Source organism: Vipera berus (assembly GCF_964194415.1).
Source record: "Vipera berus genome assembly, chromosome: 7".
Classification (NCBI taxonomy): domain Eukaryota; kingdom Metazoa; phylum Chordata; class Lepidosauria; order Squamata; family Viperidae; genus Vipera; species Vipera berus.
In genome coordinates this window covers 45831705-45849933 of record NC_138209.1, presented here as the reverse complement: position 1 = coordinate 45849933, position 18229 = coordinate 45831705, and the positions used below count along the sequence as shown (strand labels likewise).

Sequence of the window (18229 nt, the reverse complement as noted above, 5' to 3'; positions counted from 1 at the left end):
TGCAATGGAGGCTTTATGCGGTAGGAAGGTGTGGTAAAAGTTGACTAACCCTAAGAAAGCCTGAAGTTCTTGTTTGTTTTTGGGGGTCGGTGCTGTTTTGATAGCTTTAATTTTTGTGTCCGTGGGGTGAATTCCCTTAGCGTCTATTTTAAACCCTAAGAACTCTGTTGAGGGCACCCCGATGGAGCATTTGTCTTTTTTTAATTTGAGACCAGCCTTCCTGAACCTAAGGAGTACCTTAGTTAGTTTGTCAGCCAGGTCATTTTCTGATTCCCCTGCAATTAGGACGTCATCAAAATATGGGCAGACCCCGGGGATTCCCTTAAGTGTTTTTTCCATGATTTCCTGGAAGATTCCCGGGGCTGCAGAGATGCCAAATTGAAGGCGGTTAATTTTGAATGCTCCCTTGTGGGTGACTATTGTTTGAGCCAAAGCCGTGTCAGGGGTGACAGGCAACTGTAAATACGCCTGTGCCAAGTCTAATTTGGCAAATATGGCGCCTGACTTAATGGCCGCCAGGATGTCTTTGACAGCCGGGACCGGGTAGGCATGTGCGTTTAAAGCGAGGTTGAGGGTCGCTTTATAATCGGCGCATAATCTTATTTGGCCGTTTGGTTTAACTGGGGTCACTATGGGAGTCTCCCACTCGGCCCCTTCTACCGGTTCGAGGACCCCTAAGTTTGTTAATCTGTCGAGCTCCGCTTCTATTTTTTCCCTTAAAGCGAAGGGAACCCTTCTGGCCTTGATTCTGACAGGCATCACATTTGGGTTCAGTTTAAGTGATACGGGCGGTCCCGTGTATTTCCCTAGTGAGCTGTCAAAAACGTCCGCGAATTGACGGCAGACGGATTCCAATTTTGACAGCTGAATGGCGTTGACACCTGTCAACGCTATTCCTAGTGCCTCAAACCAGTCTAATCCTAGCAGGCTTATTCTGTTTTCTTGGGTCACCAAAATAGGAAGGGATCCTTTAAATTTTTTGAACTCTACGGAGACGGAAGCTTTTCCCCGGAGTTTAATGGGCGTTTTCTGGAAGTCGGCTAGGCGGAGTTTAGTGGGTCTAAGGGCGGGTCCTTCCTTACTACGGTTACAAATGTCCCTGTACGTTTGCCAAGAGATTAGTGAGACGGAGGACCCAGAGTCCACCTCCATCTCACAGGGAATTCCCTGAATCCGGACGTCCACCTTAATTTTGGGCTTAAGGATGTTGTGGACTGTATGTTTCTCTGCCCTTCCCCTTACGTTAGACACTGGGGTTCTGGGGCTGTGCCTAGCTCTTAGTGTATGTGGGGCCATACCTTCGGCTGTCACCTCCAGGTCGTGCAGGTTTTCCCGGCTCCGGCTGCGGCATACGGCTTTGAGGTGACCTGTCTTCCCGCACCCGTGGCACTTGGCGCTGCGGAACCGGCATGTTGCCCTGGGGTGGCTTCCGCCGCAGCTGGCACATTTCGCCCTGTTATTCGGAAAATTGGGCCCCCTCTGATTGCTGGCAGGGCCCCCCCTGTAGTTGCGTTGCATCCTCAGTTTCTCGAACCGCCGTTGCACCGCGTCTATATCTGTGGGGCCGTCGTCGTCCTCAGAACCGCTGAACCTGCCGTCTTCCTGGTGCACGGACCCCCGTGGTCCGCTGTCCGGTACCCGTCGGTCGTCTCCGTGGCAGTCTTCGTATGCGATGACTTCTCTAGCCACATCGGTCATTGTCATTTCAGGCTTGGCGATCAGCTTCTTCCTCAGCCGTTCGTCCTTAAGCCCTATGACAATCTGGTCCCGGATTCGGTCTTCCAAATCCGGGAACCGGCACCGACGTGCGGCATGCCTGACCCTGGTTATGAAGTCATTTGCTGACTCGTCAGGAAGCTGGAGTTTCCGAGCGAAGTTCACTCTCCAGTAGAGTTCTGACTTGAGGGGCATGAAGTATTTACTCAGCCCCTCAGTAAGGTCTGCATAAGAGATGGTGGCGACCGGCTCCGGGGTGAAGATCCCCACAGCGGCATCATAAACGGCGGGGCCGCTGAGCCAGAGGAGGGCGGCCGCCTTGGCCCGGTCATCCGTTATCTTCTTGACTACCAGGTACCCTTCTACCTGGCCCAGATGCGATTCCCAGCCTTCTGGGTGGCGGGTATCGAATTCTCGAATGTGGCCGTGATTCGTCATGCTGTCTGTATTTGAGGTGCCGCTGCTTGCGTTGAATGGAAGTTTGACTTCCAGTGACTTCAGCAAGTGACCAGCTCGGCTAAGGAAAAAAATCTCTTCTTCCCTTAGGTAGTGACTTCAGCTAAGCAAGCAGCATCCCACCTTCGTCGCCAGTGCTTTAACTAAGAAGCAGGCGAGACAGCAAGTTAACAATTTAACTTTTTATTCTGAACCAGGCGAAGAACAAGGGAACATGACAACTATTTATACTGACAGCTGCCGGCGGATCGACCAATCCCGGGTGAGTCTTCTCCCGCGCCGTGGTCTCCGCCAATCGGGTTCGTTTGGTTTTGACAGCTCGGAGCTGTCATCTGTAGCGCGTGTTGAGCTGTCACTTTTGGCGCTTGCGCGGTTCGCCCGGCAGCTTTTGACAGCTGTCAAAAGCTGCCGCGGTTTTACCTCAGTTCTGTAACTTTTGTTTAACTAATGTAAATAACAATTAGTAATACACAACATTTTCAAAGATTTTGAAAAAACTGTTTCTTTTATTTAAAATATAATAGTCTAACCTAAGGGTAGAGAGTCTCCTAGGAAGGCTTATACAGTAGCAATAAAATCACATACTATAAAATGTATTTTGATGAGAAATTTTAATAAACCCAACAAATATCAGCATGTAAAATATAACATCATTAGGCTGAGTTTCATTTATAGCTAAATGTTATAAAACATTAAGACAATTAAGGGAAAGGTTTTAGAGTTTTCTTAACAGCTTCATCAGATGAAATGATGCAGATTCAGGATGGCAGCTTATTGTACAAGCATGCTGTGCTGCTAGCCAGTTTCAAAGTTCTCAAACAAAAGAAATCCAAAGGCTCTCCTAACCCTCGTTAGGTCAGTCCATGATCCAAAAATGATTAAGGTTTTGCAGTGGTGGGATTCAAATATGTGAACAACCAGTTCTTTGTGTGAATGCCGCTTCTGGAAGTCCATTCCGGCCCTGGGCAACAAAAAAATTAGCTACCAGTTCTGCTGAAGTGGTGTGAACTGGCTGAATCCCACCTCTGGTTTTATGTGCTAAGAACATTTAGTGAATTGAGAAATACATCAATAATCAATGGAGTTGATGTAGTACAGTCTCATAAAACCCAGCTGCTTTACTCCCAGCATGATATCGATAGCTGTATTCTGTATTCTGAAGTTTCCAATTATCTTCAAAAGCAGCTGCAAACAGAGTATTGCAGTAATCTAATGCATTAGTGCATGGCTGACTGAAGCTGGCTTTCTTAAGTTACAGAAAAGTGACATTTTGGATGCTGAATAACTTTGTACTTTTACAGATTTGAGCACTGAGGAAAAAATTAAATTAAATCTATTATGATGAAAGTCAAACTCTTGTAGATAGAAAGAGGTGGTGACATCCATTTCATAGAGCCTTGGTAGAGCAGTGGGCAGCCTCCTTAAGTAACACCAGCTGCCTGCAATTATTGCAGGTTCGCATCCCACCAGGCTCAAGGTTGACTCAGCCTTCCATCCTTCCGAGGTAGGTAAAATGAGGACCCAGATTGTTGGGGGCAATAAGCTGACTTTGTAATAATGCCGCTTGGGGGTGTGTGTGAAAGCCCTAATAAGCAGTCATATACATAGAATGAAGGCTATTGCTAAGCACATTTGATTTGTGCTTAGATTGTAAGCCGCCCTGAGTCTTCGGAGAAGGGCGGGATATAAATGGGATTAAAATAAATAAAAATAAATAAAAATTTCTGGACCTTGATATTTATCAATTATAAGCCTATCCTAAAAACCCCCACTGAGAATGCATAATTATTATTGGATTCAACAAGAAGAATCAATACGACTGCACAAGTATAGGCAAATCGTTTAGGCAATGCTTCCACTGAGAAGAGGTGTTTTTTTGTTTTTTTTTTAAAAAGAAGTTGGACTGGTTTGCCAAAAAAAAAAAAGAAAAAAAGAAAAGAAACCCGCAGCAAAGGTGGAAATAACCCTTACTTGACAGAACAAATTGCACTGCTTTCTGAGAATGACAGACTTTCCAATGTGGTTGAAAAAAGAGATTCCACTGTGAATTGAGCCACTAATTTCTAGCTCGGATTGGTTTCATATGAATTCATCCATGAAGCTATTTTATTTTGTTTCTGTATCAACATGTAATTTTGTTTTTCAAAAAAAAATGAAAATTGGCATTATAATTTTAAAATTACATTTAAATTTTAAATGCACGTTTTTATAAGTTCCATCTGAAAATATGGAACTATTAATTCATATTAATATTAAATATGCATTTTATACAAATTTTGATTTTGAGTTTTTAAGTCAACATTCTATATTTAAAGCTTAGAGAAATAGGGAAACAAAACACTAGTGATAATCTGGTTGGTTGAATAGCTAAAAAACAAAACCAAAGCACTTTTCTCATTTGTTCCATTCACTGTCTTTTATTTTATTTTTTATTTCCATTTATATCCCGCCCTTCTCTGAAGACTCAGGGCGGCTTACAAGCTTAGCAGTAGCCTTCATTCTATGTATATGCCTGCTTATTAGGGCTTTCACACACACCCCAAGCGGCATTATTACAAAGTCAGCTTAATTCAGTCTATTATTCAAGCCAATGGAATAAGCTGCCCAGAGTCTCTTTGAATACAGGGATGAACACCATATAATTTTAATAAATAAATACATAAAATGATAAAAAAACAATCCCCAAATTAACAACATAATTAGAAATACTGTTCTGCGGGCTTTAACTATTTATTTATCATATGTTTACTACGTTTTCAAATGTACTGTTTTGGTTTGGGAACAACTATTTCTTGTCAGATGATATTGTATATAATAAACAATAACATGCAATATTCTTTTCTGATGTGATTTTGGAATGATTATTCATAGCTTATTAGTGTAAAATGTCTAGTATCCATGTATTTATTGCCAGTTTTTAAAAAACTGCCCGACAATGAAAGAGCTTAGCTTCTAGTCCAGGGGTCTTCAAACTTGGCCCTTTTATGATTTGTGGACTTCAACTCCCAGAATTCCTCAGCCAGCGTGCCCCTGTTCTAGTCTATAAAATGAGTTATATTCTTTCTTTTTCCCTCTTTCTCCTTTTGCTAACATCATTGTCAATTACTGGGGATTTTCCCAATTTCTCAGGGAATGGAAGCAAGCAAATGTATAGATCATGCTATAATGGATGGAGCCTACATGACAGAACAGATTTCAAACAAAAAACAAAATACAGGTATCACTTCCTGTGTTGGAGAGATGGATCATATACTTCATATTTTTCAAACTAAAAATGCAGAGAAAGATATGGCTAGAAGTTGGCTGTGTTTGAGCAGAAACCTGACCTGGCCAATCACAGGACACCACAATGATATCACAAGCCAATGGCAAGACATTTGTTCATGTGCTAAAAAGGTTTAAGAATGGGAAGGCAACACTTTTCCTTCAAAATGCCAAAACAGCCCCAAATTAATCCTTTTTTCAGCACCCCAAATAACTACTACTCTCCATTCACAATTGGGGATATGGAAAATGGAAGAAATTTGCTTTTTAGAAACTCCCCTGTGCCATTAATTTTACCAAAAATATAAAAACCGGGTTGTTGAAAATAATTTCTTTTCCATTCAGTTTCACCAATATAATTTCACTGTGTGGGGAAAGGGTCACAAATTGGATGCTGGGCACTACCTGCTGCCCATAATTTCCTATCCAAGCTGTAGTTTATGGTGCAGCTATTTAGGTATTTCCAATGTTTTCCTTAATCAGTTGCAGGAATACATGGTTTCAAGTATTCTGTGAAATATACTCCATATTAAGTCTAAAGGGAATTCTTAAAATAGTTACAAAGAATTGTAAATGAAGATGTACTGGAATGGGGATTTATACAATAGTTAATCATTCTGGGAAAACATTACATGTTCATAATGAGAAAGTAGTGGATTGGATCCAGACTCAGATTTAGAAAAGTCCCACTAATTCAATGGGATTTAAGTCAGTCATGATTAACTAAAATGGAATAAATTAAGTTCTAATTATTCTGATGGTTCTATTCAAAGTATCTGAATTTAATTCCATATGTGTAAAAAGCTGAAAGATAAAACTCAAGACAAAACCCAGAATCAGGAAATATCTTGCTCAAAAATTAAGTAACAACTGTTCCACTAAAAGTTCTACATAAATCCTCTCAATTATAGAACTAAATTTTTTGTCAGTGTGCAGGTAATGTTATCCAGAAACATCTTAAATTTGTTGCAAAGCATACTTTCCCCGCTAAGCTTCTATTTTAAAAGAAAATTAAACCTGTTAGAAAAAAAATCCTTAACATTAAAAAAAAACAGTTGGAAACAATTTCAAAAGAAGGTATATGCCATCAGTTTTATGTTTTTAAAAACATCATTTTGGAAGATAATATATTGACTAATATTCTATATCCTGATCTGAGAGACATGATGATATACTGTATCATGAGAAAGCAAAGAATGAAAGTGGAGATAGTTACATGTAAAAACTTGGATGCTTATTAAGTTGGCTCCATATAGAACACATTGTTCTAATTTAATTGGAAGTAACATGGGATTTTGGACATAATAAACATTATCCTTTCTGAAAATTCTTAGAGTTCCTGTTTTGTCTTCTTGTACATACTCAAGAGCTAGTTCATTCCTCTTCTAGTAAATAAGCATAATACTGATAGAAATGGTATTTGCATTTGATGGGATTATCTCTACAAAGAAGGTAGAATTAATATTTTATAATTAAATCATAAAATGTGGAATTGCAATCAACAGGATTTTTAATATTACTTTGTACTGAATGGATCCAGAATGGATCCAGAATGGATATGTTCTTCTTGGCAACTATTTATCTTTAATATTTAGAATCTATCAAGACATTAGGTTTTAAGCAAAGGAACTGACTCCAAGAATTATCATACAACATTGAAAGAGGTTGTAGAATAAGAAATTTAGACCTTTTCTACAACATTGGATTAATATGTTATTTCTCAACATCTGAATTATTTTTTTAAGGAAGCAAATGTTTGAGTAATATGTCAATGTTTTTGAAGAAGTTCTGAGCAGAATTTTCTTAACCTTAGAAGCACTGACAAATCTTACATTTTACCTGGGAAATTATAATGTTATCCTTTGATTCCTTTTATAGTTAACATAGTTACTATCCAATTTACACATGGCTGTCAGCCTAATTTCATGCCATTTTTGGATTAATTTCAAAAAGCCCCGCAAGGAAGCAAACTACTTTAGGATACAGCAGACCCTTTTTCTGATATCTTAGTATCTGTCAATGACACAGGGACAAAGTTTTTCCATCTGCTTGAAATCTGTATTTCTAGAATCCATCCTTAAGCCCACAAAAATGATGTTCCTTCTGAAAGTGTAACAGACAAACCCCTTGTCAATAAATGTTTTCTTAAGTGTCAAGAAGTTGTTCTGAGTAGATCTGACTTCCTAAGAATTATGTCAAAGTACTTTCCTCATGCTGATCAGAACTCTTAGTAGCAATTTCCAAAACAGTACAGATAAAGACTGTCTTCTCTTGTTTCCTTTGTGAAAGAAAATGGTTCAGAAATTTGCTGCCTTGATAGCCTACAAATAAGATTCTTATTCGAAAGCAGAATATTTCTGAATTCTTGCATTAAAGGTTAACCTTCCTTCTAATTAATATTACAAATCAGAACTTGAGAGACTTGTTTTTTAGACTGTTTCCAGATTAGTAGGTAAGAAATCTGACAGAAGAAAAATCTTGTTGCCAACCTCTTGACTAGAATAACGGACACAACATTAAGTATAGCTTTTCCTTTGATTTGGGTACCTACAGTAGACCCTAACCAAACTTTTGTATATGGTCCTACTTCCTAGGCATTCTCTATGGTTATTTCTCTAGTTTTGTGGCACTACCTCTGCTATTTCTAGTCATGTTCTGGAATACGTTCTTAGTACCTATAATGGACAATATGCACACAGGTAACTGGCAACAGCTGTCTTGATTCTTTTGTGGAAGTGTAATGCATGGAAAGAATGGAGAATGCAAAGGATTTATGTTTCAAAAATGGAGCAGAAGAAAGAAGATCACAAGAAGAAATACCAATGATCAAGAAGAAAAAAGAGCCTACTTATAGCACAATCATCTACTTGCTTCAATCTACTTTGTACTCTAATGCTACCCAACCTATATGCTTTCAAGGAAATGCCTGTCTCAGGCTTAAAGTCTGAACATATCTACCTATGAATGGATTCTTTTCCTAGTAAGAAATATGCTCCATTGTCCTCCATTTTATGTGCAGCTCCAAAATTTTGGAGTTCCTTGCCAAACTTCATGTTGAATTTTGATTTCAAACACTTTGTATGTTCGTCTAGTTAAAAAGTTCTTAAAAACAAGAAAGGACAAAAACACTTTCTAGGAGTTTGTGAAGTATCGTGAGTCAGTCAATTACCTCTCTACAATAGATGAAGAGTGCTGGATCAAGAAATATGGTGGTTTCTAAATACAGTTATCCTGAAAGGTTCTGTGCTTAGCCAAAAGAGAATCAATTTGAAGTTATCTCACTCCTCAACTCCACACATTTAGCTGAACTCATTCTGTTAAAGGCAGATTATGATCACCAACATGGAAAAGTTTGGTTTCAGCTACCACAGCATTTATGTTTTGCAGCATAATTAGAATGCATTCTTTTCTAAAAAGTAATAATGCCAGGATGAATATTTGCTAAAATATCTGCTTTGGCTTCATAATGGAGAATATTCTGGGATATAGTGATGAATAAACTGAGCTACCATGAACTGTGACAGTAAACTCTCCAGAATTTTGCACACTAGTGGAAACAGCAAATCAACACACTGGGAGTCTATGGTGAAAATAAAATAAAATAAAAGCTGGGAACTAAGAAATTAAATACATCATTCAAGCAGCAGCTCACAGTTCAATACAAGGTAGGGAAAAAGACAACACAGCCAATGTCTTAACAGAACTAGTCTCTAACCAATAAATAGTAACATACCATTCTACAGCATTTTGGAAATAATTTAGAAAAGATGTTTTGGAATATACAAGAGCATGAACTTATCCCGTCTTAAAAGTCTTTAAATTAGCAGCTTCCAGTTGCAATTGCAGCACTGGCGGATGTTTGGGGTGATCGCTCTGTCTGCTGTCTGGTTTTTCTCCCACTGGGGGACCCTGAAAAGGGTCGAAAGTCACCTTAGAGGGGCTACAAGTGTGAAAAGGACACCCGACTGATTGCGGGAGGGTGGCAGCCCTTCAGTTTGATCTGGGGCAGCTCTTCAGACCGACAGGAAAAAGATTGGCCATTAATATGGCCGATCACTAAGCTGCTACCAGCCAAGGCCAAAATTACCACCAAGCACAATGAAAGCACTGCGGAGGAATTGTGTGAGACCTTACCCTCTTTGTATCCCAAGTACTTTCCTGTAAAAGCTTCTTGAAATTCCTTCCCCCCCTTTAAAATGGCAGCGTTTGACTACCTTGGGGAAGTAAAGACCTGAAAAGAACAACTAAAAAGACAACTTAAAAAATAACTAAAAGAACAACTAAATAATTGGACTTGCACTTTTTTGATATTTGGGGTCTCAAAAAGTTCCTATTTCTATGAGGACCTATTACCTTATCTACTTGTTAAAAGTTGAAAAAGAATTTAAACTGGATAAAAGCATAATTTGAATTTGGAAAAAGACTCTAAATACTATTGGGGACATCTTGTGGCAAAGCCTGGCACAGCAAGTGAATACCTTTGACTGAGAGACCTGCTTACAGCCTAGACTTGTCCTTGGTACTAACTAAAAGAGATAAGCTGAAACAGCTGGGTGGTAAAAATATCTTTTGGAACAGTGGAGGTGAACACTTACTGACTCTTATTAAAATAGCCTCCACCAAAGGACTATCTGTAACCATCCTAGAAATGGAGGAATATCACCAACAAATTTCAGCTAATTATAAGCTTACACTTGAAAAAATTCTTGAAGCTACTGAGATAATGAAATCCAAACTGAAAGACAAAGGCACCAGCTTAAACCTACAAAATGAAACCCTGACTCCAACTGAAGAACTTACAACCCAAAAAGCAACAGAAGAGGAAGAAATTAATATCAAGACAGAGGATTTTAAAGAACAACAAGTACAATCTACTGAGAACCTTGACAGCCAAACTCTGCCTGCAACTAAAGAACTTACAACCCAAAAAGCAACAGAAGTGGAAGAAAGCAATATTAAGATGGAGGGTGCTAAAGATCAACAAGTACAGCATATTGAAAACCTAGACAACCAAACAACAGTCACAACATTAGACATGACTTTTTACTTAAACCAGATGAAACCTGAGGAAGAAGAAGACCAGACTGAATTGAAGATAAATATACCAAATCAGACATGGAGATTTAAACTACTACGGCAACAATTTAATGATTATAAATGGGCCAGTTCCTTTGGAAAACTGGTAACTAGATGGTCTCCTTTGATTCAGGTAACATGTACAAGAATGAAGGGAGATCCATCTGAGGATTTAAAGGCCCTGGTATGGAAGCCTGCTTGGCATAAAAAGAAAGCCAGAGTTAGATTTAAAAAATGGAATTTTTCGATTTATGATAGAAGAGCCTAAAGTCTCACTTAATGGGCTAAAGGGAGATTTTAAAAGGCACTAATTGGCTTAATATTTAGGATTTAGACTTATAAGGAACATGAAAATTAACTATTAGAACATAGTTTCGAATTATAATATGTAATATGGGCTGAGACAATAAAGGATAATTTATTAGTAAGTGGTGAGGTACTAGGATGAGAAATAGAAAATGTTTAGGAAATAAAATAAGAATGTATTTAAGTAAGTAACATGTGTATTTTAGATATGACAATTGTTATGTAGTAAAATAAAGGAAATTTGCGTTACCTGAAATCTAAATACTATGGATATTAAAGGTTAAATTGGAATTCTGTAATTGAAAATTGAAAATTAGGTAAAATCTAAAAACAGGTCATGGATATGTATAAGTAAAAATATATTGATAAATGTTTTAACTGAACGTGCTATAAATAGAAATGCACTAGCTTGAATAAGATATAGTAAATATTAAGGGAAATAGAGAAGGAATTTTTGATGATGCAACCTGAGATATGTAGAAAATATTTTGTTATGGAACTATCAATCACCCAATCACCACGCTGCTTTCTAAATATTTAAATGTAAAACTGGAAAACCAATAAAATTTGGTTTTTTTTAAAAAAAAAGTCTTTAAATTATCCACATCTTTTCCTTGAATAGCAATTACCATTTTAAATTCCTGGGAGGGCACTTGCTGCTTTAAAGGTTTGCAAACAGGCACTATATTTGCGCTTCTGCCTTCTCTAAAACATTTAAAAATGCAAATCAGACACACAGTCTATTTGATGCACTGTATCAAATCTACAAGATGAAAGTATAATTTTAATAAAGGTTTTGTTTGCTATTACTAAATATTCTAGCAAATAAGGTTTTCCAGAACTTTCACCTACTTTTTAGTGTGCCTGCTGAATCCAGTGGCACCTTCCTGCCAATGGAAGAAGCAATTAACAAAAATAACAAAAAAAAAAATGGAGAAGGGCATTATTTTGCACAACCAGATTTCACTCATCTGAACCAAAGTTTAAGACTTGAATTGACATTGGATTCTATCCTATTATGTCATTTAACTCCAACAGATCTATATCAGCATGAAAATGATGCCTGTAGATTTTCTTGAAAAACTATTATGTGTAATTGGCATTCAAAGCTGAAAATGATTTATGCTAATTGAAACAAAAATTTTACCATAAGCTGTCAAATATCGGCTTTGTTGTATTCAATATACTTTTGCTGTGGAACTATTTTCAAGTGAGATATATGTTTATACACATATAACAATTGGGTCTTCAATTTGAGGGTGAGGGGATTTGGGGAGTAAGATTGAAATGCTTTCTGTTTGAAGTGTTCATAGGCTTCTTGATAAACTTGTTTTTCCTTAAAACTGAATTGTGTTGCTGTTAAAGCTCTGGGAAAGTTTATACTAAACTTAAGTCCAAAAAATGAATCCTTTTGCATGTTGGCATGTTATACAGGATTTTTCTCATATTAAACATATTGTAACATATTGCAAAAATGATCTAAAAAAATACAGATCTGTATCTGCATTTGGGCAAAAGGGAGACAAAACACCGGAAGGATAAAATCTGAGAACTCTGGAAGCACAATTAACCCTTATTCAATGTTTGATTTCATTCAATGGTTTCAGGCAGAGGATAATAATACTTTTTAAAATCCACTGAAATCAACAACAACAACAACTTTATTGATTAGCCCTTGGGCCATATCAAAGTGCAAAGTTCCAGCAACAAACCGTCACCAATCCAAAATGGAATTTGATAAAATACAATTTAAAATGGAATTAAAATAAAATACAATTTAAGATGAAATAGTAATAAAATACAAATTTAAGATATAGATAAAATATGATAACATTATATTTCGGAGTCGCCCTTGCAATCTACCCCAATCAGTCCCACATATGCAGATCTTAACCGGATCATTTTGTTTAAATACTGTGCTACGTTAAATGTTATTTTCAAGTTCTGACCGGACATAAGATAAGTTATTTTGATATGGGGATCCCAATGGGTCATTCGTTTGGTATATAGACCAAGATACCTGTCTCTCACCCTCTTATACAGACAACAGTCAAACAGGATGTGAGCCAGGTCCTCTACCTCTGCCGCTCCGCAAATGCAGAGACACTCATTGTATGGTATAGCATGAAATCTCCCATATCTGACCATTGTGTCAAGCTGTTCGAATCTCGCTCTCATAAATATCTCCCTAAGATGTTTTGGGAGTTGTGACTTCAAATAACTGTCCACTTGAAAAGTACATTTGTATTTACTCAGCCATTTCAAGTTACCCACCTTACTAAGGATAGCTATATCAGTTTGTGCTTCTATATCCTTAATTCTTTGGGCAACTCTTTTTTTAGATTGTTCTCCTGTTACGCAAGAAACAGGAAGGCCACAGCTTCTTACAAAATTTGTTAGTTTGGTGATCCAGGAGATTTGTGATTGTAGTTTTATTTGCTCTAGTAGGCATAATTTGGGGAGTCTATCAGTCTCCATTTCATTAACTTTGCACCAGTAGTTATAAGCTCTAATTTTAGATAATGCCTGAATTGTATGAATTCCCAATTCAGCTCTAACTGCTGCAGCAGATGTTCTTGGATCTACACCCAAAATACATCTCAGATGCTGGGACACTGAAATCAATATGTTAAGCATATCTAAATACATGACTAAAAAGTAGTAAAAGTAGCTGATAGATCCCCTGCTCTGTCTTGAATCTAGAACTGGAGCTCACCAGGACATTTTTGTACAATTCCCCTTTCTGTGATATCAGCATTTTTTTCATCCACACTATACATTTTTTCCCATTATGGCACAATAGGACAGCAATAATGGAAGGGAATCTAGCTTTATAGGGATAGTAATTCAAAAAAGTTAAGTTATATGTAAATGGAAATGACTGATTTATCTGTAAATAAATCATATAAAGCATTGATAGCACACCACAGTATGCTTGAGTAAATTATGATTTATAGCGGCCTGTCAGCATTAAAATTTTTTTTAAAAAGGGGGGAGAGATTATACTATTACATTACAGGGAGGCAGACGGGAGGCGACAGAACAGCTGTGATTGTGTCAGAATTATATCTTGTACCCAGAGAAGGCTGAGCCAGGACATTTGTGTCATAGTCCAAAGGCTCCTGGAAGATGAAAACTTTAGTCAGTCAAACATTGTGACATGGAAGAGCTCCGTTCATTGACTCAAAAGTAATTATTTAATCTTCTCAATTTATATGTGGTAGGGAGATAGGGAAATGCCTACATTTGTCTTTCTCTTATTTTCAGGAGTTCAGTTTTAATAATTTTTGGAACCATCAGAATGGCCTGTTTGACAAATAAGTCAATGTGGAAGCCAGATTTACTTAACAACTGTGCTGCTAACTTAACAATTGTGGCAAGAAAGATCATAAAATGAGATAAAATTCACCTAAAAATTGTCTTGCTTACAATGGAAATTTGGGGCAATTGTCCTCATAAGTAGAGAACTACCTGTATAGTATATTTCAATGGTGAAAACATGTAAATATACAGTATATTATAAATTGCATATTTAATGTGTTCTGTTCTCATAAATTCAACATAGGATTCTGAACCAAAGACAGCATTCATAAAGGTGTAATAAATCTTATTTTGAGGGGAAAAACTACTCTACCTCAGGACAAGTGATGTTTTATTATGCTTTACAGTCATCCACAGGCATTCAGCACAGACATAAATAGAGCCTCCTGGAAAAGCAGACTGACCATTATATTTTGATAATTCCATCATCAACCTTTTGGACTTGTGATTGAAACAAACCCTCAGGTCTTGTTTATACTAAAATAAATTTGTACAGTCGATTTTGCTGTATTCAGATAAATAAACATTCAACTTGTGGAGGTAGTTATAAATGAGGACTCAGAAATATGAACTATCAAATAACTGGTTTTTTATGAAGCAAAAAATTTAACTAAGAATCTATAAAAGCCTTTTTCTAAACAAACAGAAGAAAATAGTGAAACTAGAAATATCCCCATGCCTTATATAGCACCTAACTAAGCTCACTCATCAGCACCTATATAGCACCTAACTACTCACCCATCAAAATCTAGGTATCAGAAGAAAACCATCACATTTATTTACATTATTACTGTCCCTCTCTCAAAATATTTCAAATATCAGAAACTTTTTCCTGTAGTGTTTCTAAAATAAAAGCAGGGAGGAAGCTGAGGGAATCTTTTGTTTTCACTTTGATGAGCAGAGCAGCAGGAGAAACCCGAAATGCTTTACAGTCATCCACAGCAGTCAGTCAGTCATCTCTTAGCGCAGTATGTTTAGTAACTATTTGGTTTCATAGTATTTATTTGGATGACTCATGCAAAAGACACATCTCTTTTGAAAACAGTCTTGTGATGTTTTCAGAATTCTGCTACTAATATATTTTTCACTGTGCCTCAGGTGTGGTTACTGGAAATTGACAAAGGCCACATCCCCATATGCAGTTAACCATGATTCAGTCATGCTCTGTCAATGCCAATTTTCTTCCTTGACTCCAAGATATTGCCCTCATATGATTCCCTGAGTGAAGTTGTCTTGAGATATCCTTACGTGTACCAGTATCATGTTGCTGTCTTACTCTGGCAGCATCTAACAGCCCTAAGATAGATGCATCCTCACCACCCATTACCTTGGAAACAAAGTCAGATGATCGGTAGTGGATGTGATCAGAGAAGTGTCTCTTGGAGGTTTCAAACTTCAAGCTGTGGGGTACAGCGTTTCCTCTCTTATCCTTGACCAGCCCCCTTTGTCATTTTTCTGCTATTTTCTCCTTACAGATTACAGAGTTTTATTTCACCAACTTCAGATAGTGTTCTCATTCTGTAGTGTTTAGTCTAAATGGAACTGGGCAATATGAACACATCCTGCCAATTTGCTAACTCCTTGTTCATTCCTGGCCTTAATTCAAGGTGCTGTTTTGACCTATAAAGTCCTTTGCAATTTTTAAATAAAAGCAGTGACTGATGACTTTCAATAAATACATAAATAAATATATAGATTAAAAGTATGTTCATTTTACCTCTTTAAAAACTTGCCTCAGTATGTATTGGGTTACTTATTAAAATGAGACATGTGTTATTGAAATCAAAGTCATAGTCTCAATATCTTCAAAGTACAAAAATACAGCCCAAATATTTAATATTTAAATAGTTATGCTTGCCAGAAATTTATGGGATAAATCTAGCTAAAATAATCTTGTCAAAATTCAGTATAGTGTCTGTGTTTCAGAAGAGAAGATAGCATACTACTGTAACTATCCTAGGTTTTGATTTTCTCAAAATAAGGAACCATCTTATTTCTAATGTGTGGAGAATTGCAATCCTAACAGTATTAAACAAGAGGCTAAAAAAGGATAACAAAAATAAATATATTTTGGAGTGATTTCACTTACTACGGGAAAAAAGTGAATATGTTCCAAACATCAAATGTCCAAGTAATTCCTGAAATATATTTTTAAAATCCATATATTTAGCTAACTTCCCCAAAAGACTCTAACAGGTCAAGGTAAGTTTTTAACTCATAAGGAATATCTTGATTATTTTAAGGCATAGTTTTGACTATCTTCCTCTCTCTCAGCAATGTTTATGGAAGGGTCTTATTTTAATATAGAAAATACAATAGATCCTATTGTTCTAAATGCATTTTTTCCCAATCAAGTGCTTTATCTAGATTTTTGCAGCTATAGTCTAATACATCTGGAGAGCACTAGATTAAGAATATCTGCCTATGTCCATAGATGGACATATGTTGAGCTACATATATTTAGGACTAATAGCCAGCAAAATTCTTGCCCTCAATAAAGAGTTAAATTCCAGTCAATGAACTATAAAGGGTATGTAAGTATTGCTGCTTGAAGTTGAATCAATGCTGTATCACTACCTGTTCAAATGTTTTGGCTAAAGCCTTCAAGACTGCCCTAATCTATCTTTCTTTTATTGTCAAGTATACATCACCCCTCTCATATGTCTTTAGTCTTTCATCTTTATTCTCTCTTGATCCTTTGGCATTTTTTCTTTTCTTTTTGTTTTTCTTTTCCCAATACTTAATAGGCTTTTTCAACTCTCCATTCTAAGTTTGGCTTATTTCTACTTGGCTTCACACACACTGACTAATTGGAGTAAAGGGGAATGAAAAAGTTACTGTGCTTCTTTAGGTAGTGATTAACAGAAATTTCTTTACCAATTCTTGTTCAATTTTATAAAACAGAATCTGTGTATTAATCATTACTAAGTAGTTGAGTTTTGTCCCTGAGAAACTGATTTTTTTTTTCTTTTCTTTGGAGAAATGTGGAAATATCATCCACCCAATTTCTCAGCAAACAACTTTTAAAGAGAATCTCAAAGGGTAACTGGGCCATCAGTATGAAGCCACTAAGTAGGTATTGTGTCTTGAATATTAGAGAGGGCTAGTGTAAAGATACTTATTTATTTTATTTACAAGTTGTTCATTTGCTTTAAAACATGTCATATCTGAGGAAAAAAAGAGGAAGGATAATCAAAATATATATTTCATTTGAGATGAAGTTTCATCTGGCAATAGCAAATGAAAAACATTTGATACATTATCTCTATGTATTTAGCTGTTTGAAAGATTAATAGTGAGTCAGTTTTATAAAACTCCAGTTGAATTTGGCTTGGTTCTGATGAACACTATTTTGCCATCTTTTGGTCATAGAGACAAATGATGACAAGTCTACTATTATAGTAAAATAGAGGAGAACACAGAAGGAACAATGAGAATTAGTTTTGTCAATTTTCTAAATCAGTGAATAATCAAGCAGACAGTATGTATATAATTTATATATACATGTATGGTACCATGTTCTGTGCATAATTACATTTGCTATTCAGTCCACAATGTACTCATCTGTCAAAAAAATGATGGAGGATATATTTAGGGATTATGCACCAAGACACGCAATGCATGACTCAACAAGGTAAAAAAGCTAAATCCACATAGATTTTTGTGTTCAATGAGACTAAAACAAAAACAGATTATTAAGCTTTTGGTAAGCCATAGTATAATCTATATTCAGTACATCACATATTTTGCAAAACTGTAAAAGAACCACGATAAAGACATGGAAAAATGTGAGAAGATCAAAGTCTATTAGCAAGTAGACTTTGCTAATCTTGAGACACTAACTTTTGAATAAGAGACAGATGTAGAAGTCTAAAAGGTGTAGCTAAGAAGTTCAACTTAATACATTCCCACAAACATTTGCCAAGCTAAAGTAGGTCTCATTTATATATATATCTTGTTATATAAATATTATAGATGTGTATGAGGTTTAAAAAACTAAAATTTAAACTCCAGTCCTCAGTTTAAAATGTGACACTATCAAAGCAGCTCGTAAATTTACAATCCAGCCTGTTTACTGGGCTCATTCCCA

At 36.6% G+C, this 18229-nt stretch overlaps 1 protein-coding gene across 1 annotated transcript in view; it reads right to left on the bottom strand.

Annotated features, from left to right (window-relative positions):
* SORBS2 (sorbin and SH3 domain containing 2) overlaps positions 1-18229 on the bottom strand; it is a 178514-nt gene that overhangs the window by 122766 nt on the left and 37519 nt on the right. Inside the window, exon 3 of the mRNA XM_081332252.1 lies at positions 17675-17703. Within this exon, the coding sequence (XP_081188378.1) occupies positions 17675-17676 (2 nt within the window). The 5' untranslated portion in view covers positions 17677-17703. The remainder of the gene's footprint in view (positions 1-17674; positions 17704-18229) is intronic.